Here is a 23,595-nt window from a genome sequence, read left to right as displayed (position 1 = left end):
AGTTAGAAAAGAGAGTCCACTGCAATGGAAATCATTTCAAAAACATACCACTCTCTCCAGGAAACCACTGACAGACGTGTTTCTTAGGGAGTCAGGTACAGGCCCCTAAACATGGGTGCCTGAAAGAAATTTTCCAGGAAAAACTGAATTTAAAGTGACCTTCACTTGCATGCAAATACCAGTATTACAGAATCTCCTAGGTGTACTGTATATGGAGCAAGACATCATATGGTTTCATGTGGCTACTTTAGCAAATATTTTGTTTTTGTGGTAATCTCATTGTGGCTTTTAGATGATGAGTAAAGGCTGGCAATGAGAATAAATCTTTGCAATTCACCGTAATACAGTTTGTGCCAGACCTCCAATAGCAGGATTGTTTATTTCTTGGTACACTGAAACTCAACACAGTAGACTGAGACATTTTTGAGGACAGTACAGGGGGTCTTCGTGGTTATGCTCAAAAAAGAGACAGAATGACTGAAATTTAGATGTTTGTCGGTATTTCTTGCCACTGTCATGTGGGGACAAACAAAGCAGAGAAAACTAGAAGGCCCAGTGTGTGGGATTGTTTGGGTCTTTCTGATAGCATGAATCAAGGAAACCAGGCTGGTTTCAATCATAGTTTAGCTGGAAGCACTGTCTGCTTGGCACTGTCCTGTTGTTTAAAATGACAGCTAAATAGCTAAATAATGAGATCTAATTAACAACATCGGGGGAAAAGCAGGTGGGCTTGCCACTGCTTCCATCTCTCAATTACACCACGCCCCTTCTAGCCTACTTATTATTAGACGCTCATCCATCCACTGATGGACAAACTACTTAATCCAGACCATCCAGGCCACTGGCAAAACACTTCCAGTAGCAATGTTCAAATCTTCCTACAGGCAGCTGAAAGGCGGGCTTGTGATAGGAAGGATACCAGCGAGAGTGTGAAAGAGACAGACAGAAAGAGGACAAAAGAATTTTCAGTAAAAAAAAAAAAAAAAGATATAATCTCCCCAATGGTTGTTTATTTTGCTTTGATTATGGTATGTCTAGAGAGACTTGCAGAGAGCTGCACTACAAACAGTTTGACATTCCTCCTTAATTATGGAAATCTGGATGAACAATGTACTACGCATGCAGGGGAACAATAGTTGTGAGGTCCTGCACTTATTTTTACAGCAGTTGCGGCTGTTACCACTTACTTGTAGTGGTTTAAAAAAATCTGGCTAATACAGGACCCAGGCAGCTCTCTGGTCCTGCTATAGTCTTTTCTCTGAAAATGCCATTGATAATAACCCCCCTCCCCTCCTCTCTCCAGTTTTGGCTGAGGGAAATATTTTACATTGTTTTCAAAGCCCTTGATTTTGACACTTCTTATGGTTTTGGTGGTATTTGATGTTATCTAAAAGCTGAACATTCTCATGCTTGGAGCTAAGGACAGCTGAAATTGTGGTTGTATTATATAGTGTGAATGTTTATTATGTGTGCACAAAAGTAGAAAACAAATAGCACTGCAAATAAGTTGAAAATAAGCATTTGACTGCCAGTGAAAGATCAATGTTAAATCCAAGCAACTGGATAGAAGATCAGTCCCATAACTCATCAGTCAAACTCACACACTCATCACACCTGAAATTAAAATGCTTTTTAGAAACACCTCCCAAAATAAAGCAAGATGGATACAAACTTTGCAGTGTGGATATTAGGACCATTCAGCCTCAATATATTTTTGGGAAAATGAAGTTCTGGCCTTGTTTTGTCAGAGGCTAATAGGTCATCTGTTTTCTCTTGGCCTCTGTCTCCACTCCCCTCCCAGGTCAATACTTTTCACTGTGGCAAGTTAATGGATGGGCCACCTTTTCTCTTTCCTTCACTCTTTCTTCCTGCTATATATCTCAACTCTGGAGCTAATTCCCAAGGCCCTTGACTTGGGTGTTTTACAGTTAGTCATCTAAACCTTAAGACCCTATCCCATAAAACATAATGAAGTGCTTGGGCTTAAATACCAGGATTTTGCACTTCCCCTTTAAAGTCAAAGCACACCTATAAAAGCACCTGTTGGCTAAGTCTGACCTGTGCTTTCATGGGGGCTGATAGAGCTTTTCCTGCACTATGATGGGATAATATGTAGCCATATCCTGTAGGTGGTCTGTTGAAAATGTAGCACACCAGGGAATTCAGTTTGTAATGGGCTAGTGAGGTTATTGTGGTTCAGAAGTCAAGGACTGATGATGAGGTCTACACATTTCTGCCAGGGCTCAGTATTTGATGAAGAGCTCCTACTTCCGATAGGAACCGGGAAGGTTGGAGACACTATTGCATGCATACATGTCTCCAAATCCTGCTCTTTCAAACTCTGGTCTCAGCAATAAGAAGTTATGGCAACATTTCTGGAATCTGAGCAGGGACAGTTCTTATACATACGTCCTTCTTGGAAGAGAAAAGGGTATCAGAGAAAGCTGGCAGGTTAAAAAGGAGAGTGCAGGTATGTGCAGCAATAAAGGCAGAGATGAATGATGGGTTTAGGGGCCATAGAGTTGACCAACTTGATGACAGATAGCTGAGGGGCCCTTCTAATTTTAACAGTGGTCTTGGCTGTGAGACTAGGATTGCCATGCCAGCTCACCTTAGCTTTCACACTATGCCTTACCAGACATATGTATAGGAGGCAAATTTATGAACATATATAAATTATATATGGATGTAAATGGATGAAGTCATAATTCCCTGTTTATTATGTATCACATTTAAAAGCTTTAATATGGCACTTTCTGCTGCCTCTCACATCGCTGGATCTGCCTACAACAGATGCCATGCAGTGGTGCTTGAATTTAGTGAAGCTCAGGTTTGTAAACTCACCTTACCTTTCTCTCTCTCCTTCCCTCAGCATGTCACTCTCTCTTTCTTTGTAAGTGTTTATAACATTTTTTATCTCAGGACATGGAAAATCCTATTTTTCCCAAGTGGCTTATCTTTGCTGAAAAAAATTTATAATGAGAGGCAAGAGAGGGGATCTGGGGCTATGGGATGAGGAAATAGTTGTGTGTGAAAGAGAGAGAGAGCACATGAACACAGGGGCAGTGAAGAGGAAGGATATTGACAAGAAGGTCTGAGTAAGATGTGGATGGACAGATCTCCCTCTGTACCAAGTCAGCATGTTATGTACTGTATATATATGAACTCTGATTAGTGCCACCCCCTCCACAATGCATCCCAAAACACTTTGAACAAATAATCTCTAAGGAAAAAATGACTGAAATTTACTGAAATTATTAGGAAGGGGACCTTACATTATTTGTTCAGCTCTTTTTTTCGTTAGACCTGGACCTAGTGAGTTCACCCAGTTGCTTTCTCAATAACATGATATATTAATGTGAAATGTGTCATTCTGCCTCATGAATACTTGTACTTTTGGTACTTTAAGTATATTTTGACACTAGAGTTCTGCACATTTATTTAGGTAACATTTTGAATGTAGGACTTTACATCATTGTACTGCAACTTTTACTTAAGTAAACAATCTGACTACTTTTTCCACCACTGGATCTAACAAAGATAGAAGAAACAGAAGCAGTGATTGAAATCTCTCTCATACACTGAATAAAGAAAAAAACTAGCTGAACATTATACCAGTCAAGCACTTGTACTTCATTTGGCAATGTCAAATGTCAAATTTGATCCGCTCCACTTTCAGATGCAGATGTTGCTTTTGTTATCACGGAGCCATTAATCATAAATAGATAAATACAATTTTGGGGACATTTTACAAGTGTGTCAGCTAAGTAAGTGTCTTTTGCTGTAAAGTCATATTATGTTAGCCTAGGTGTTGCACTTAATCTTATGATCCAAGCACATGCAAACTATGCAACGAGCAAGTGGGTCACAGAAACTAGGTCAAAACATCCGAATAGGATCTAATTTGTGATAGTAGGGCCACTGTCATGTTTTGTTTTTCATAAACTCCTATTTCTGCATCCATTATGTATCAGCTTCCAAAGCCTTAGACAGCCAAAGGAAATGATAAACTATCATTTCAACACATGCAACAGATTACTGACTCTTCCAACAGATGACTGAGTTTGTTAATGTTGTTTGCCAGGACCACCAGACAAGGTCGTAGAGAAAAACACATTTGATCTGTTCATAGAATGAATGACAGTTTCACTGGCGGATAGATATCTCATAGTGTTGAATGACTGCAGTCATTAGTACTACTGTTAGTAATCCACAGAATCCAGGCAAAACATTATTTCATGAAGAGGGAGACATCAGAATACCTGAACAATTAACTGAAGTCTCAGGTTGATGTAAATGGGTCAGGCTGATCTGACACTGTATCAACCTTAAATGTGTAAAAACACACATACACACACATTGTTCTGTAGGTTGAATATCAAATATTTGTGTATAAGATAGCCAAGCAGGAGTCATTCACTCCTTATTTCACCCAGGAGTAAAAAAAAAAAGAAAAAGAAAATTGTTATTTTAGAGCAGTACAACCTGTAAGACAATGAAATGAAATGTATCAATGTCAAAATATTAAAATGTCCAAAATCCCTTATTAATTTTCTCTCAATAGTAAAGCAGATTTATGAAAGGGGTCATGGGGATCATCAAAAACAGACAAAATAATGAAAAAAGTTTTACTGTACTGGTTTTTGCATGTGTCTCTGTTCCAACATAAAACATTGGGCATCATTGTGGTCTGAACAACATTGTGGCTTGGCTTTTAATGTCCCCACAAATGAGAAATATAAAAAACATTATACGCCCATAGTTGCATATTTGGGGTATTGTACTGTTTTATTTGCCTCATGCCCTTCCCAGATATCAACATTGTCTGTAATCTATCTTGCATTACACAAGTCTAAGTGAAACTGAATGCAAATGAGAAGAAATGATATGATTAAAATTGCATGGTCAAAAATTATGCTAACCAGATTCACACTTATTAATAAATTCTTCAGCCATATGCATAACCCTAGTGCAGGTGCAGGAGGCTCGGGCTTCTGGACACGAAATTGTGATGTTCCAATTTGTGAGTCTTGTTTTTCACTCAAAGGATTGTTGTGGGATTTTCAAACTACTAGATGGTTGTAGTAAAGCCAATCTTGTTTCTAGTCTATAAAAAGGAAAATGTCTTTCAGGCTGTCTTTGGCAAATCAAGGAGAAACGTATTTCACTTCAACATGGACCCAAATCTGAGCCCTGTTTTCTTGAACAGTAACACTACATAAACTCTTGTTTGCAAAAATCACTGTTGGTACATGCAGTTTACTTTGCCTTGGTGAAATCTGCATTCATTAGCAAGAGGATAGCCTCGTTGTAGATCTATTAATGTCTGTGTATCTATTTATGTAATAACATAATTTATGTAATGTATTAATCAGTTCTTTCTCTCTCTCTTTCTAGAGCCTATTTGGATGTGAAAGAGCTAAAGGAGATTCTGCATTTGGACGGTTCAACTCACCTGAATGTCTTCTTTGCCAATTCCTCTGATGAAGATCTGGCAGGGGTTGCCACTTGGCCCTGGGACAAAGAGGCCCTCACACATTTGGGTAGAAGACAAATAAAAACACACATATGTATATGCATGCATGCACGCACTTTCACATGCAAATACTTAAGTACATTCACACATCCCTTGGCAGCCCAGATTGTTGTTTGTGAGTAATTACAGTTCAAGCCCCAAGCACTTTCTGTCTTCATCACAGCTCTAACAGGCAAGAAGATGGTAATGAGGAGGTCCATGAATAATGCATTATCTATAAATTACTTTACACTACACTAGGAAATGGCATTTGTGTTGGGTGTACACATAATGGATTATTTACATGATCTGTGTCTTCTGTATTTTCTCAGGTGGAATTGTTCTGAACCCTTCCTTCTACGGTATGTTTGGTCACACTGACACGATGGTCCATGAGATTGGTCACAGTCTTGGGCTTTACCATGTGTTTCGAGGTATATCAGAGATCGAATCCTGCAATGATGCTTGTTTGGAGACCGAGCCCTCAATGGAGACTGGAGATTTGTGTGCAGACACCAATCCCTCTCCCAAATTCAAAGGCTGTCATGATCCCGAACCGGGCAACGAGACCTGTGGCTGTCGGCATTTCACACACACGCCGTTTAACAACTACATGAGTTATGCAGGTGAGATGGAGCCTCCACATGTGTTTTGTTACTTACCTGGGCAAAACATTAGAGCTATGTTTTTCACATGAAAAAAAACCCTGAAACACAGAGTTCACTATAGAGTAATCTGTGTGCAGACTGAGACAGATGTGGAATTTAGCAGAAAGTTTTCATGGGAAAAACACAGTGGTGGGCATATCCTTTTATCTCAGTCCTTTTGTGTAAAAGTTTAATTCTTTATGTCAAGTTAAATACTGATTTAGAAATAAAGATACAGCTAAATACTAACAGGTGCTTTGTTTTATTCAAGTGATCAGACCAGTATCTACTTCCTTTTTCGGTCACACCAACAATGTCTTTTGCCTGCAGATGATGCCTGTACAGACTCCTTTACGCTGAACCAGGTGGCCAGAATGCATTGTTACCTGGACCTCGTATACCAGACCTGGCAACCCTCCTCCAAACCCCCTCCAGTGCCAATGGCACCCCAAGTGGTTGAGCAGCATCATAATTCCATCACCCTGGAATGGTTTCCACCGATTTCTGGACACTTTTATGACAGGTGAAATGAGCTCGATAGGTTGCTATATAAATGGTGTGCATGGTGTTAAAGTTGATAGAGATTAATTATGTTATTAAAGACTAGAATACCTAAACGTGAGCCAAGTAGCTGTAATCACCATTTGAAAATGTTGTTAAACTTTCCTCTTTGTTACATAATTGTAATTATTGTCATTATTGTATCACTGTATACTGTGTAAATGATGTGTATTTGGCCTGTATCTAAGTTGGTTGCTGTGTCTGTTGGTTTCCTAGAGAAGTGGGATCAGTGTGTGATAGATGCACTGAGGGGAGAGTTCTGCTGCAGTATGCATCCAATTCCTCTTCTCCACGACCGTGTGCCCCGTCTGGACACTGGTCCCCACGGGAAGCTGAAGGTAAAGGAAAACACTACATACTACTTGGTTGTTGTTCATGGCATTTGATGTTGTCACTGTAAGGCACTACTTTGATTTGCCCATTGGAAAGGGCTTTGGAACATGCAGTACACTCTCATTGATGCTTATCGTAAACAAACACAAAGAAAAACTATGTGGCATTGGGCCACATTAAGCTCTTAAGAACAAATTAGTTTCTAAAACACACTTGCAAAGTTTTCATGATACTGGCATTCACCAGTGTTTTCTTATCTGTGATTTGTTCTTAGGTAAAAACAAAATCTGTGCACATTTGGGTGCTGACATTTGTTTGAAATTATTGGTTATTTAGTTTTCTTCAATTCTGCAGTTATATAATATTATATAATAAAATTGGAGGTTTGCCTTTTGTTGATTTTCTGAGTCAATACTCAAACATGCAAAAATTTTGGTGACTGAGTCAACTCTAAAACATGCAAATGACTTATTGAATTCATGACACTTGGGCCGTGGGACAACATGGAAGAATCATGGAGGTCACCTCCCAATGGATGGTGCTGTATGGTTTCACGATTTCCATACAAGGGTTCAGGCCCAAACTCAAGGTTAAAGATCATGTCTGAGCCAAAATTCCCTATTTTCTTTTTTCTATTTCAGTTTAGAGTTCAATAAATTAGGAGGATTTAAAAAAAAAAAAATGCAGTTTCTATCTTTTTCTATTCTTGCCCTAATAGTGAATTTGTATTAGAACAAATGTACAGGGACAGGCATTAGGGATAGGGTATTTAAGCTATAAAACATTTGTTGTCCCATCTGTGCACCTCTGGTCGCTCTGTGGTTCTGGCAGTAGCAGCATCAAGCATGCTCTTGACATTATGCTGATGTTTTCCCATATTATACCCATATGTTTATATATATATCTATATATACTGCTCAAAAAAATAAAGGGAACACAACATAGTGAGATACATATGTATCTCAAAACCTGTGGGAATCAAACCAAGTCAGTATTCTGGACAGAATGAGTAAGGCGTAGCACTTGTAAAACTGTGTGTGGTGCTTGTACTGGCCTTATTTTAAGACATTTATTCATTTATTCTGGAAAAGGACTTCAAATTAATTTTTTCACAACAGCAGATGGTCTCTTTAAATGCAGCAAGCAGGTACCAGCTGTTTCACTGAGTGAGCGTGTTGCTTTAAGAGCATGTTGCATTTTGGGCCATTTGTACCCTTAATGTTGCTAGGCTAGCAAGTCCCTGCTCTATCCTGGCCTCTCTACAGTGTGTGTGTATTAAAATTATTCAGCCCTGAAAGCTGAGATTAACATTCAGTTTAACAGGGAATCACCTGCTGAAACTACATATCAAAACAAATAATGAAAAAATACACACATACAAAAAAAGTAAAAATCTGACTGTGACTCAATACCAGTGATAGAGCATGTTAATATTCTGCTGAACAATTGAATTTAATACATTATTTTTTAGCATTATTTATTGTGGCTTTTTCTGAAAGTTTGTTTCTGTGTGTGTGTGCTTGTGTGGAGATGCTCTACATATTCTAACCTCATTGAACCTTGCTTTCACACTGTCTACAGTATAGCGAGTGTTCCAAAGGCAAGTCTGGGCTTGTCTAACATGCTGTGTGTATAAACTGTACTTTATTTTTCCCTCTTGGAAGGGGCCCTATTTGTGGCAACTCCCCATTTCCTGTTAACTCCGTTTGGGACAGCCGCTCACTGGATACCACAGCTGCCATTTCCTGCTGTAATGGTGCATGTATTTCCAGTGCTTCCAATAGACATCCTGGCAAACTTTAATTCTAAGGAAAAATGTATTGGCGTATTATCCATTTGCATAATATCCTTATGTTTGAAAATACAGTATGTTAACTTGTGCACTTGTATGACTTTTCATGGGTTCTACATGCAATTACTCAGTGAGTGTTATTAGCAAGCATATGTGCCTGTATGTATACATCTAAGATGTTATTGCATCCTCCTTGAAAGAAATTTGCTTTGTCAGGCATTGCTGGTTTACGTGATGCCATGCAGGGTTTGTCAACCTGACACTATTCAAGAATGGAGTGTTCGGGTTACACCATACTCCACTTTCCTAATAAATACGGGGGGATAGGGGGCTTGTTCTTAATTGTTACATAATGTGTGACACAATTTAAAGGAAATTCAGCAACAGCTCAAATTACTATGAAACTAAAAACATATTAATTAAATACAAAGGTAAATTGTTATCATCCTAGGTTGATAATATTATCACTGGCTTTAGATTAGCTTTAGATGAGCTTTAGATGCATCAAGAAAGAAGAATGCCACCTCTGAAACAAAATAAAATCCTCTGGCTTCATCTCAAAAAGCCAAACCAATGGTAAGCCTGGTCTTTGCTCTTTCTTCATCCTACTCTCTGTGCAAAAGAACACAGCCTCTTTGGTCTGGCAGCCACTGTTTCAGACTTTTAGCAGACAAGAGATCTTCCATTGACGGCTGTTTGAAATGAGTTTTAAAAAATGGTTCCTTTAACCTTCGCTAGGTGGCAATTGGTGCCAATTTACAGACCGCATTTTGAAAACACAGTTTATAAAAGCTTAAAAAAAAAAACAACAGAAGTGCTGTAGGCAGCAGGATGCCATTGAGGGGGATGGTATAACGGAGAGAGAACACATCCTGTCCAATTTTTACATGATTTATCACACAATGTGTAAAATCTTAGTTAATACACTCTTTAGAACTCTGATCAACCAAAGAAACTTTAGATGATGCCAAAGCTTGTCCAAATGTTTTAACAATCATAGTGACATTAATTGACTCTTGTAATTCCCAGCTAGCAGTAGGTTTGTACTTGTCTACTCATGAATTCTCATTAATTAGCTCATTGTTTCTCATTTCTAGCAAAACAGCTGTATTGCACTAAAGACTCAATGCAACGCAATTATCAAAGAAAGAATATTGTCATCTTTCTTGCCACATTCAAACCAACTCAACTGGCCATAATGTCAGGTATAACTGAGTGAACATTTTTTTCATTATTGCACTTACACCCCTGGGCGGCATGGTGGAGAAGTGATTAGTGCTGTCACCTCACAGAAAGAAAGTCCCAGGCCAACCCAATGCCTTTCTGTGTGGAGTTTGCATGTTCTCCCTGTTCCTACATGGGTTCTCTCCAGGTACTCCAGCTTCCTCCCACAGTCCAAAGACATGCAGGTTAGGTAGACAGGTGACTCTAAATTCCCCACTGGAGTAAGTGTGATTGTGTGTGGTTATCTAAGTGTCAGCCCTATGATAGACTGGCGACCTGTCCAGGGTGGACCCCGCCTCTCGCCCAATGTCAGCTGGGATCACCCCTCACCCCACGACCATTGTTAGGATAAGTGGTATAAGTAATGGATGGATGGATGGATGGACTTACATCCCTAATAAACGGTTTGTTAGCTCCTTCAGTCACCTGTGTAAATATTCTGTACATTTAAAAATGGCATCAACTGGCAACATTTGTGAGGTATTAATCTCTGAAATACCCTGGATGAAACATGATGTGACACTGGTTCCCAAGCTGCAGTGTCCGTTGCTTTCATAAAATGTGTCTGTGAAGTGTCTTTCTGTTTGTGTGTGTCAGGGCAAAAGTGCTGGAGGGGACTGATGTGTGCCTTTTAAGTGAGGAAGTGTGTAACAGTGAGTCATCAATAGTGAGAGCCAGGGCCAAACACTTCCTAGAAAGCATAAAGTGTGCATGCTTGGACATATCCTTGTCTGTTTATCCATCCGGCTTTCTGGACTTTTTGTGGATCAGTATGATTCTCCAGACAAAAGGAATTATGATTGGATAACAGCATCTATTTTGGAGTTGAACTTTGTCAACTTGTCTTTTGTGGGGGGTGGGGGTGCATGTGTGTCTATAAGTTGTATCAAACACTGATCATCCTAGCTTCAGAAAAGCACCACACCAGTGATTTTTTTTGTTTATTTTTACAGTAAAATATTAAGTTTAATTGGTTTAGATGACTATGGAATCCCCAGTTCTCTAAAGTTGCCCAATTATCAGATACCTTGATTTAAAAAAAAAATGTTTTTGTAAATATCAGTCATAAAAGTGACAGAAGAATGACCCTAAAGTAGAACACTGTTAATTCAGCTGTGATTCATTTTAAAAGAAGAATCTTTTGCATTCTGCGTATCAGCCATAACCCCACATATATGTAGGCAAATAATATGTTTTCCCTTAAAATAAAGCAAGGTTTCAAGGGTGAACATTAGCACTACTGCATTTCAACTGTACAGCTAGGGCGCCAACAAAGGGGCCTTTAACCTAAGTTCATCCTGACTATAAAAATAAGTTATTAGATTTAATAACACTTTTATGACTTTTGTTCTGTCATGCCATCTACCAAATATTTTGTGGAGTGACAGTATTTTTCCTATATATGCTCAAAACAAAGAGAAATTGTGTTTTCTTTTTAATCACCCTCTTACAACTACATTACCTAACAAAAACCACAAAGAAGAACCACTTATGCCTGCTGTCACAATGTCACCGTCCATCATCTTGTCTGGCCGCAGGTCCTTCTCGATGTACCCAGAGTGGATGTTTTTGTCAAAAGACTAATATCAAGATGGGATCACCTAATAAACAGAGAATGAATGGCTCATATTCAAACCTCAGTTCTGGATGGTCTGGCCACCTTGAAGCCCTCTCTCTCTGCTTCAGTGGAATTAAAGGTCAAACATTTCAGATCTGGGTTGGTTATTTACTAGCAGGCAGCTGGTAGTCAAGTCAAATTAAATCAAATTTCAGCTTTTTCTTTAAGAGATTGTGCTGCCAGTCATATATGCATCTTAGCATGTTTGAAATGACTTGGATTACAAAGTGGATAACACCTATACTGTATCTTCTCCTAAACCACATTAGCAACAACACCAGAGCAGGAGTAGGGCCCATCATAACAGCTGACATTACAAAATACTTTCAGTGGCTACAGTTCCTTTCCTTGCAAACTCAATTAAAGTGTAGCTGTCAAGCCAGGACTACATGAGCGGAGCAAAAAGCCAAGCTCTTGGGGTATCTCAGTTCAGCTCCAACCCCCCACCCCCAAATTTCTCTCCGTCTCTCTTTCTGTAATGCACCTCCACTCTGGCCACACACACACACACACACACACACACACACACACACACACACACACACACACTCTTACAGTGCAATAATAAATGTGTTGAGATAATGTGGCTTGGAAACCATATTCAGTGCTCACTTGATTAAACACTGGAATTCTGCGCAATGCCCAGAAATGAGGTTAGCAAATGGCTTTGTTGGTTGCCAGCTTGGAAATGTACAAAAGAAAATCGAGGGAGAACATAGTGTCTGCTGCTCGCTGGCTTCAAAAAGTGCTTGATGAATGTTAGTGTACGTCACTTGGGATAATACGAGTTAGCTGTGTGTGGACTCCAAATATGGCTGGAGTGTGACTGTTAGAGGTTGTAATGACTGTGCTGAAGTAAGAACCCTGCACAGGGCCCCTCTCAGAAGGTACACACCTCAGCTCTGCCTTTCCTCTGCAGATGGACTCACAATGAACTCACAGTTTCACCTCTACCTTGATGCTACAAGAAGTGTAGATACACTAAAAAGATCATTGATGCAGATTCTTGATTTGTCAGCACAAAAAAACCCATTAGCCTTCTAATGTAGTTTACCTCTTGAGAGAACTTTTCAGCAGCCCTTAAGTAATTTAAGAACCTGTAGCATAAAATATTGGTATTCATCCTTACAGGGATTGGACCATTATAGGAGCCTACAAAAACATGTTGCGCCAAGTAACGCTCATCACGGATTTTGTGTTTGTTTCCACTACAGTGTGCCCACTTTGGAGGTGTGTTTGGGGAGATACATTTTAGCAGCCCTCAGGAGGTAGTACTAAAATCAAGTACCAGGAACGCAAGGGCGGAGGGGGTTATTGGTTAAATATCCATGTCTTTACACCCCAGACATTAGAATTACAAGCACCATATGTAAACACACAGCTGACTGTGTGTTAGAGAGGAGCAGCCCCTCCCTCCTCTAAATAGAGACCGACAGAAAGAAAATACAGTGGAAAAACAAAGTAGAAAGATCCGTGTCAGCCTCTGAGGCTATGTTTGTTGATACGAGGTATACCACTCATTAGGTTCCGATAGTGAAAATGCAGCATATGTCATGTGCTGTAATTTATCAGTCATTCATAATGTTTGTGTAGGAAATGGCTAGCTTGTTTATTGTGTCTAGCTTATAGCATCGGTTGTGGCTCAGGAGGTTGTCCTCTAACCGTAGGCTTCAATGATTGATCCCTGGCTTCTAGTCCACATGTCAAAGTGTCCTTGGGCAAGACACTGAACCCCATGTTGCTCCCAGTGTGTGAGTGTATGAATGACTGTGTGTGTGAACGGGCAAATACTGTAGTTTTGAGTGCAACCCCAGTCCTTACAAAAACACTATATCATATTTAATGCAATGTTGTTGATTCTATGAATTATGTGAAGTGTCTTTACTGTTTGCATGTTGTGTGTTTGTGTGACAGTTTCTCCTTTTTGTAATTTTATTCCACAGGTCCTCCAGATGTGGAGCAAGCTTGTGAGCCAAGTGTGCGCACCTGGAGCCCCATTGCAGGGATTGAGCAAGGTGTTGTGGGAATGTCAGAGTGCCCTCTCCAAGGCTGCATGCTCCAGCTAGAGTTCCTCTACCCACTGGTACCAGACTCTCTGACTGTGTGGGTCACCTTCTTCAGCACTGAGGAGACAGCACTACCAGCTATCCACAATATTTTGCTACTGACTGTCAGTGGGAACAACATTTCACTGGGCCCCAGTAATGTCTTCTGTGACACCCCGTTGACTCTCAAACTGGACATAGAGGAAGAGGTATATGGGGTACAGTTTTTCACTATGGAGCAACATCTCGAGATTGATGCCACCCTTTTGACATCCAAACCAGACTGCACACTTTGTAGACATTGCCGGCCGCTACACTACCGCCTGCTGCGGCAACCACCCTTCACCCATGCACCACACGGTCTAATGCTGAATGAACCAACCCGCCGATACACAGACAGGTGAGTGGCCTAGTAGGTGAATATTTTTGTTTAAGTGCCCAAAGTTTTTCATTATTCTTCATTGATTGACTGTGTCAGCAGCATACCTGACCTTGACCCTGAGTTGACGGTTAGCTAATTAACATGAAATAAATGTTTGGTCAAGGTTTGAGAAAGACCAACATTTCCTGCTAGTAGAGGAGAAAAGCAACACAATACATTTGACATGCTTTGGTTTGAAACAGTTGCTTTTAACCAAAGTTTTTTGTTTTTTTTGTTTTAGTTGAGAATTTCTGGGTGGTTACCATTTAGCTTCCTGCTTTGGTGTGTTGTAATTAGGGGGTTTTAGACTCACAAGTGAAAAGGTGTTTGTTTATCTATGGAAAATATCCACAAAATTATGTTCTTGAAATACCAGATATCCTTTTCAGTACCCCCAGGAGTGCTGGCAAGCTACCCCTGTTTCTGCTGTATCAAATCTACTACCCAACATTTGTTTCCTAAGTCATAGGTCAATTGTTGCCCACATTTGTTTTTTCCCATGTTTCATGAAGCAAGGGCAAACAGATGGCTTGTTGATGGTATTATCTGCTCTCTGTGGTAAGAGTTTAGTGCTTTGCTTTCATGGAATGTGCTGACTCGATAAAGACTGTGCTATACATGGCACCGCTGTGTGTTATGCCATCTCATTATCGTGCTGTCAGCAGGGGTCACATGAGAAGGAAAATGTTGGATAAGAGAGGAAAGGGTGAGTATGCATGTTATGCAAGATGGAGTGATGATACCTAGTTCCATAAAGGGTCTGTGCACAACTTCCTGGTTGAATGGAAGTGTTAGTGGAAAGCTGTCTGCAGTAGGGTTGTATTTATTTGGGGGTTTTGGCACACTTCAGTGATTATTGATATACTGTAGGTAGTTTTATTGCAGTGGTATATTTCACTAGCTGTGGTTGCATTCCAGTGGTAGTGGTCAGTGGTAATGGATGACTATTTTTTGTTGAACATATGGGATCTTGTCTCTTAGATGGTCAGAGAAGTTTTATAGCAATTAAATATGTGTGTTCTGACCGCTGAACTCCTTAACTCATAAGTATAACAACAAAAATTTTTTACTCCATATAATCTTTTTTATATAAAGCATTTACCTAAGCAACAAGAGAACTGAGTTAAGTGAAACTGAAAGTGATTATTTAATTAATCTGTTCTAAACGGATTAAATAATTACATTTATTATAGTGCCATACCATTTAATGGCACTATAATAAATGTAATTATTTAATCCGTTTAGAACAGATTAAATAATTCTGGAACTGGTTAATGTTTGGTGTTTTTGTTTAAAGATCAATACTACCAGTCACACCCTATGCAGTAAGTCTCTACCCAGGTTCTGCATAGCTGTTCACTGCTATTTCATATCCCTTATCCATGCCTTAAATTGCTCTGCTTGAGAATTCAGTCTAACTTACAGCTTGTATAGGTGTACTGTACATATAGCATTAGTTTGTTGTTTGTTTGATATACAGTGTGTGCAAAATTAATAGTACTGAAACCTCAAATGCATGTCAGCTGCCACACTGACAAAAGTAGTATTGCCCTGTTTGTTGTTCTTGCAGGCTCAATATAAGATTTTGTTTTCTCAACTTTCTTAACTTTATCTGCTTTTCTCATCAGCAATCTTTCAGCCAAAAACAACAAGCAGCTACAGAACGGAAACACATTCATATGCATGCTCACACATAAGCCTAGTGCACACATTGATGAAGGCAGGAATACACACAGAAACACACCAACAACATTCTACTTGCTTTCTTCCTGTCAGCTGAAGGCACATGCCTCCACATGTAATCACCTGGTTGCGATCAAAACACATTTGAAAGGAATATTACAATGACTTGTTCCTGACTTTGAGTATGAGATGATATAAAACCTTCTCCAGGGATCTTGACAAGAATGTCTGGATGCACAAAAAAGCACCAGGCTTATCATGTGCGCCCTTGCCTGTGACTGGAGTAAAGTCCTTTGAGTTGCATATCAGATCAGTTACATATATCTAATCAATTACAGATGAAACAGTGGTTTCATGATTTCTGGTTGGCTACCATGATAGTATCCAGTGGTAGACATCCAGCATCAAATGAAACCCAGAGATGATGCTGGCCATTAATTCTTCCACAAATGCATTGCATATCAATGATGGTCTTATACTGTATGTCACATGTTGCTTTTATATATTTCACTAAACAAGTTCTAAGGGATGGAGAACTCATAGACTGTTCTACGGCTGTACCTCTGTTCTGGTCTTCACTGCTGCCAACAGCAGCGCCTAACACAGCACGGCTATTAGCAGTGAGGTCACTGGGAATCAAGCACCCACTTAATTGAAAACACACTGAAAGCCTCTTTTAAACAGTAGTTATCACTCAGTGAGGAGTAGCACGGTTAACCCCTTTTGAACCAAAGGTGCATTATGACACTCAGGTAACACACCTAAATGTATGGTCACACACAGGTAACATGTTGCTCAACAGCTACTTTAGCCCTCAGTTTAGCACAAGATACAAAAACAATATTGGTGGAGTACAGCCCAGGCTCACATGAAAATGTGCAATAGCTAATGTCAGAGTAACAACTTTGACTTTGTGTGTGTGTGTGTGTGTGTGTGTGTGTGTGTATTGCAACCAAGTGTTCTTCTTCTGGGTTTTTATGGTTGTTGACAAACAATGCCACCCACTGGACTGGAGTGTGGCTCAGAAAGCTAACATTTAGTGAAATCAAGTATAGAAGGTGATGGTTGGGTGGATGGACGGGTTTAATAAACACGTGACTTTCACACAAATTGTGTCCCATGTCCGACATTTTACAAAGTGTATGTGTGTGTGTGTTTTTTTCATTCAAGAGTGTTTTAACTGAATGCAGGCTCTTTCCTTGACCTTTACCATGTAGTTTTTGTGCCTAAACTTAACCATTTTCTTTCATTTTCACTGCCAGAAAGATGTTGCCATGTCACAATTTTGGAGACATTGTTGTGAGACTAGTACGTTTTGCCTTTCGGACCAATGTAGCTAATATACATTTTGCTATGAGACTAGCTTGTGGATATACACTTGGATCTGTATAAGTCTATATATGAAACTACTTCTACAGTGTGTATAAAAATACTTAGTTTTACAAAGGTATGAGATTTTTAAAACTCTGTAACAAAGACAAAAGCCTAACAAGGTATGTGATCTCACATATTCTTCCTTTTGTAGTCATTATGTAGCTCAGGTGCTTTGATAGAACAAGGGAGTTGACAGTATGGTCCAAGCAGGTAATGATTCATGACACAGTGGCATTTGAGTTCTTAGTGTAGTCTGGGGAAATAATTAAAGATGATATAGGTGGCTCTACTGTTACTCTGCATCTCCCTGCATCTATTAGTGTTATGAATTGGAACAGAAAGAGAAGGAAAAGACTTGTGGTCTTGTGAAGCTGCTCAATCTAGATCTAGGGCTTTAACAGCTTTTTACAAAAGAAGGTTGTGGGCCTGATTAAATAAAGTTTTTGCAGTAGACTGTCTTTTTTTTACTGTATGTGTTAGCCTAGATAGACTACCAAAGGAAAATCATCATTGCCTGTGGAAGCAAGTGGTTGTGCTTGTATTCTCAGTCATTCACCTCTACTTCCTACTTCAGATGTTTTTTTATGGCGGTACACCAAAATAAAACTGCTTCAGCCTTTGCTGCTGAAAGAGGACTAGCGTTATTTTTAAGAGTTTAAAACATCACTTCTCAGGTAAATGTAAACATACAACCAATGCATTCATATTTCAAGTGTCTTTTATTTCCAAATCGCGAGTAAGCATGACTATCAACATCATCAGCTATTGATGATATTGGTAGAGTACTGTTACCTCATCATATTTCCCAGAACTTCTCTGGAGACAATTTTAGAAATCACATTTACTTCTCCAGCTTCCTTCTCTTTTGAGATTTTTCTTTATGTATTTGCCTGTTCTCTACACCCTTTTCTCCTACTCACTGGGATCTAACCACTTGTTTCTTTCTTCTTGCTTGTTCTTGCGTGACTGTGTCTCTCTGTGTGGCTTGATCATTCAGGCAATTACTTTTCTGTTCATTGGATTACCTACAGTACCATAGCCAGAATTTCTCATTATGTACTTAAGGGAAATTCATGTTCTTCATTGCTGTGGAGCAATATTTGTTTCTTTCTGTTCTGTGTATTTGTTCTCCTCAAAGATAAAGTCTCACACAACTTGACTTTTCCAGGGGCTAAACTAATTCAATTAGAGAGGGCATGTCTGAATGTAGCCTGGAGTTGCACAAGCATGAGCCAACACTGCAGAGCAGAGCATAGTGTAATATAAAAGAGAGTCTGTCAGGTTACATTCTATGTTGATAAGACCGAGTCCAACGTAAACATGTCATCCTAGGCATGAACTTTGCTGTGGGGATGTTCATTTTGTTACTTGATCTTTATGTTCATTACTTATTATATTTGTGGCAGCACTGCTATCTTGAACTTGGTCTACTTTCATTTGCCAGGAATGTGTTAGTATTTATTCATTTATAAATCATGACAGACCAAGCATGAGAGCATGTATGCACACAAATGTACACTTTTCATTCTGTGTAATGCAGAATGCACAATTTTTGCTTTTTTCATTAAACACGGTATTTTAATTCACTAATTTACCCTATTAAAATGAAACTGAATGGTCTGACTTATCAGAGGTTATGGCTTCATGGCTCCCCTGCTCATCACTGAAAGACTTTCTTGGTTTGATGCTGGTGCTGCTTTGCACACTGGAAATTATATGGCATCAGTGGGAATAGTGCCTGTGTACACTTGTTTAAGTTTTAAGGTCATAGTTGGCAGGCAGTGTATTACCAATTACAAATGCGCTGTGTGTATGTCTGCTGACATGTACATATATGTATGTGTCTCCATGTGTATGGGCAAATGAATTCAAGTATACAGGTAGACATGAAAAGAGGGAAAGCAGAAATAGACAGATGGAAGACCTGTAACAAATGTCAGTGGTCGGTCTCGAATTACCAACATTGCATACACTTTATGGTACTTTGCCAAAATTACTCGCCTATCGGGGAACCCCCATCTAATCCCAAACATAACTCTAAAACAAAGTCTTGACCTTCAAACAGCCCTTTGAAGGGGTGTCAGAAAGTGAGGACCAGCTAAAATGTCCTCAGTTTCATATAATCCTGCCATTCTTATTATATAAAACTCAAACTGGTCCTCAGAGTGTATAGCCATAAAAGTACACACACAGACAAATATACTTGTGCGTCTATCTCTGTGAGGAAACCCATTGACATAATGAATCCCCTAGCTCCTTTCCCTAACTTTAACCACCAGAACTAAATGCCTGGCCCTAACACCTAACCTAAGCCTAATTCTGACCTGAACCCTAAAACCAAATCTTATCCCTCAAAAAGCTGTTTCAGAAAGTGAGGACCAGCCAAAATGTCCTCACTCTGTAAAAAAGAAAAATGCATTTTTGGTCCTCATGATATAGCAAGTACAAGAACTCACACGCATCGTTTTTTTTTTTTTTTTTGTCATTTACCAGGTCCCTACATAGAATTACATTAATTTCCCGAGAGCTTTACCATAACCTTAACCAAAGCCAAATGTCACTCTAATCTTACACCCCATTGTGTTTGTATAATTAATCAATTTACTTTGAGTTTTTTTTAGTCCCCAGAAAGAACGTGTGCTCAGTTTTCATCACTTCAGTGGACATTTCATTACCTTACATTAATTTAACCTACCCTATCTTTAACCAAAAGCACCACTTGCCTAACACCTAACATTAACCTAAACCTAAACTTAAGCTCACCTTAAACTTAGCCATCACTCTAAAATGTAATGTTTTACATTCTGGAGACTTGGTTTTTGTCCTAACAAGGTTGTCAAGTCCCTGTGGTGTGACTATATAAGCAGATTTTTGTCCCCAAAGCGTGAGTAATACTAGTCTCTACACACACACACACACACACACATTCACTGAGACACACACACAATGTCGAGCCAAAAACTCTAAAAGCCAAAAAAAGAAAACCACAAAAGAGAAACCATGACCATAAGTGACAAATCAAAACTACAAGTGAGAAACCAAAGCTATAAGCAAAAGGAAAGAGAAGTGTAAACATTACAGTTGCAAATAAGAGTGCTGTTGTGAAGATCAGTTACCTGGTTTCTATTGTTTACAATAATTAAAATAGATGACTAGATGCTGTCAAATTCTTCCCTTGCCTTTACACAGTTTTTCTTTAACCTTTGATTTTAGTTCAGTTGCTTCCAGGAACCGTCAGCCTGCATTTAGTTAAAATAGAGACAAAATCTAATAGAAAACATCGAACCCGGTGCCAATACAAGTAACGTGTAAAGGCAAACAACAGAACAGAGAAAAAGTAACTATTTGACTTGATAAAATAAGGACAAGTAATGTCATGACAGCACCCTCACTTGTACTTATGTCTCTTATTTACACTTTCCTTCCCTTTAATTTCATTTTGTTGCTTTGCATATGGTTTTGGTTCCTTATTTACAGCTTTGATTTTATTCTTTATGGTTTTGGTGTTCTCATTTATGTTTTTGTTTTTCCTTTCAGACTTTTATTTTTCAGACTTCCTTATCATGGTGACTCAAGAAACCATCATGGCGATTTACACCGGCAAAGTGAGTAGTCCCCCAGTATTTCTCCTGTCCAATGTGTACGCATCATGATGGTTTCTTGAATCACTATGATAAGGAGACAAGCCAAAACTGGACCCAGTGTGGATAAATGCAGCCATATCACCATGTGACAGGATAGATAGATGCTTGGAAGTGAGTTCTGAGATACCATAACTAGTTGACTCACACTCACTAGCACACAGTAGTCCTATTGCTCTGTTCTCCACTGGCCTGGCCTAAGTCGCTTTCTCAGTACCATATGTAACAATTTCTTTCTTTTACTGTGGTTCTTCATCTCATGTTTCTTCAAGACTTCATTTAATCCCAAGCTATTGAGACTTACTGTTATTTATGCAAATCTTTGTGCAGGGATGTCGTACCCCATGCTGTGTACACCTACCAAGTCCAAACCATCTCCAGCCACAGTGAGAGTGAGCCCTCCCCACCTTTGGTGCATGAACTGGGGTCACCCTACTGTGGGGATGGACAAATCCAGAGGTAACAAGCACCCACACACACACATTAAAAAAGCATACATACAAATGTAACAAAGGTTTTTCTGAAGAAATGGGGTTTCACTTGTTATTTATCAGTTTGGCAGTGTGAGTGAGTGAGTGAGCGACTGTGTGTGTGTGTGTGTGTGTGTGTGTGTGTGTGTGTGTGTGTGTGTGTGTGTGTGTGTGTGTGTGTGTGTGTGTGTGTGTGTGTGTGTGTGTGTGTGTGTGTGTGTGTGTGTGTGTGTGTGTGTGTGTGTGTGTGTGTGTGTGTGTGTGTGTGTGTGTGTGTGTGTGTGTGTGGATGTTTTCTAAAGAGCACCTCTTGCTATTTTAGTTCCAAAGGAGAGGAATGTGATGATATGAACTCTATGAATGGGGACGGCTGCTCCAGTCAGTGCAAGAAAGAGCCCTTCTTCAACTGTGTTGGTAAGTTGTTTGGATAATCATGTCTTTCAGGTTAAAATATGAATGCTTGCAGTCATTGGTTTACCTCTCTGGATTGCTGCTGTGTTAGTTTACTTTTAGTGTGCCTTTGATCAAGGTACATAACCACTGACTTTTCAAGTAGGTCTGCTCTATTGCCATTAATAAAAGGATGTAGTTGTAATACACATTGGTAAATAAATGACCCTATGATATATATATATAGCCAGACATAGCTTGTGTAGTAAATGTGTTTGGGGTTGTTTTAAAAGAACAGAGTACAGCTGATTAAATGTCTATTAACTTGTTGTAAAAAGAAAAGTTATTCAAAATAGAAAAACTATTAAGATATAACAGTGTATTACTGTGTCTAGCAAGGTTCAAAAGTAATGTATCCTTACAGTATGTCAACTATAACTAAATAAATGTTGACTGATAACTAAACATATTGTACTGGCCAAAAGTGATCTCACATTCCATTAACTGAGTTAGTTTTACATTTTCAAAACTATTTGCTCTTCATTCAAAACTTCTCTGTAAGCTGAGTTTGCTCACATTTTCAAGGCAACAGGAGAACCTAAGTTTCTAAGTTGAACCAGCTTGAGATGATTTACACCGTGCTTGGATTTGACTGACAGTGTTTTTTGCACTAATCCATAATATATAAGGGTTTCAAAATTTCTGATGAGATCCACAGGTTCAAAAGTTTTTGAATGAACAGATTTTTCCTGTCTGGGCATCTTTTAGCTAAGTACTTCATGCTTTCTTTAAAAAAATAAATAAATAAAAACACAGCTCGATATATCATAATCACTTTGACCTGGGAAAAAAATCTGGAAATCATTATTCCATTAAAGAATGAGTCATCTTATTTTGCATAGTTGAGTGAGTGGCATCTCAACCATTGTATTGTTTTCTGAATAAATGGATGGTTTCCTGTGCTGTCGCCCAACCACCCCCCCCCCCCATTGTGATTGTATCTGTTTTGCATGCATGCATACACATACAGTATGTGAGCATCTGCAAAGTGACCACTTAATCCCTGTCAGATTGCTGGATGACTGCACTGGCTGTTTGCCATGGACTGCAGTGCTCAGGGCTGTGTGTAAGAGTGTGCATGTTTGCCGGTGGATGTGTGTCTGACACTGTCTGACATAGTTGTAGTTTTGCACAGAAATCTGACACTATAATGACAGGACCTTCTGTCCATCTGTCTGTATGTGTGAGAGAGTGCCTGCTTGTCAGTGTGCCGGATAGTGAAAGAGAGAGTTGGATGGAGAATCGACTCTGAAAGCAGGGCCAGGGTGCTACAGTTTGGATGAGCTTTAATAGGCTTTTCACATGATTGAGCCAAACTTTATCTGGAATTGATGAAATTGACAAATACTTTTCACATGACCCCACCTAGTGTTACAATCCTGTTGGCTATGTCTCAGCAGGGCTTCAAGCCACAGTAAATGCAAGAGCAGAAAAGCACAAAGGAAATACAATAGAATTTTCTTAAGTCATATTCACATATGCCCTCTACCAGAAAAGGTCGGATTTCACTCTGCCCCACTTTGATATGTTGTCAAATATATCCTGGGGTGTTGTCCTGAAAAAACAAACAAACATAACACATTTTTTTTGCCAGCTTTGCACCTTTTTTATCTGTCTCTATCCATCTTTGTTCATCTCATCACTTTCCAAGTTTAGAGCTTTTGTTGTTGTTGTTGTTGTTGTGCTGTCAGTTTTATTCTATCCATGTGCTCAACCAAATACAGCAGTAATACATTTTGTCTTTGTCCTTTGCCATCCTTTTCCTCACATTCTCTCTTCAGCTCACGCTCACACCACCTTTAGCTCCGGTAGCTTTCACAG

The 23,595-nt window shown here is 39.3% G+C and overlaps 1 protein-coding gene across 3 annotated transcripts in view; it reads left to right on the top strand.

Moving 5' to 3' along the window:
* Positions 1 to 23,595, top strand: part of pappaa (pregnancy-associated plasma protein A, pappalysin 1a) — a 79,598-nt gene that overhangs the window by 8,385 nt on the left and 47,618 nt on the right. For 2 of the 3 annotated variants that reach the window (XM_020600940.1, XM_020600939.1), the window contains exons 3-9: positions 5,398 to 5,543; positions 5,848 to 6,141; positions 6,493 to 6,685; positions 6,940 to 7,061; positions 13,634 to 14,135; positions 21,185 to 21,313; positions 21,647 to 21,738. In XM_020600940.1, the coding sequence (XP_020456596.1) occupies positions 5,398 to 5,543; positions 5,848 to 6,141; positions 6,493 to 6,685; positions 6,940 to 7,061; positions 13,634 to 14,135; positions 21,185 to 21,313; positions 21,647 to 21,738 (1,478 nt within the window). The remainder of the gene's footprint in view (positions 1 to 5,397; positions 5,544 to 5,847; positions 6,142 to 6,492; positions 6,686 to 6,939; positions 7,062 to 13,633; positions 14,136 to 21,184; positions 21,314 to 21,646; positions 21,739 to 23,595) is intronic. The other variant, XM_020600941.1, reaches the window with a different exon arrangement.

Source organism: Monopterus albus, unplaced genomic scaffold (assembly GCF_001952655.1).
Source record: "Monopterus albus unplaced genomic scaffold, M_albus_1.0 scaffold49.1, whole genome shotgun sequence".
Taxonomy (NCBI): domain Eukaryota; kingdom Metazoa; phylum Chordata; class Actinopteri; order Synbranchiformes; family Synbranchidae; genus Monopterus; species Monopterus albus.
Note: the sequence above shows the minus strand (reverse complement) of the source record. Positions and strands in the feature narration are given on the sequence as shown.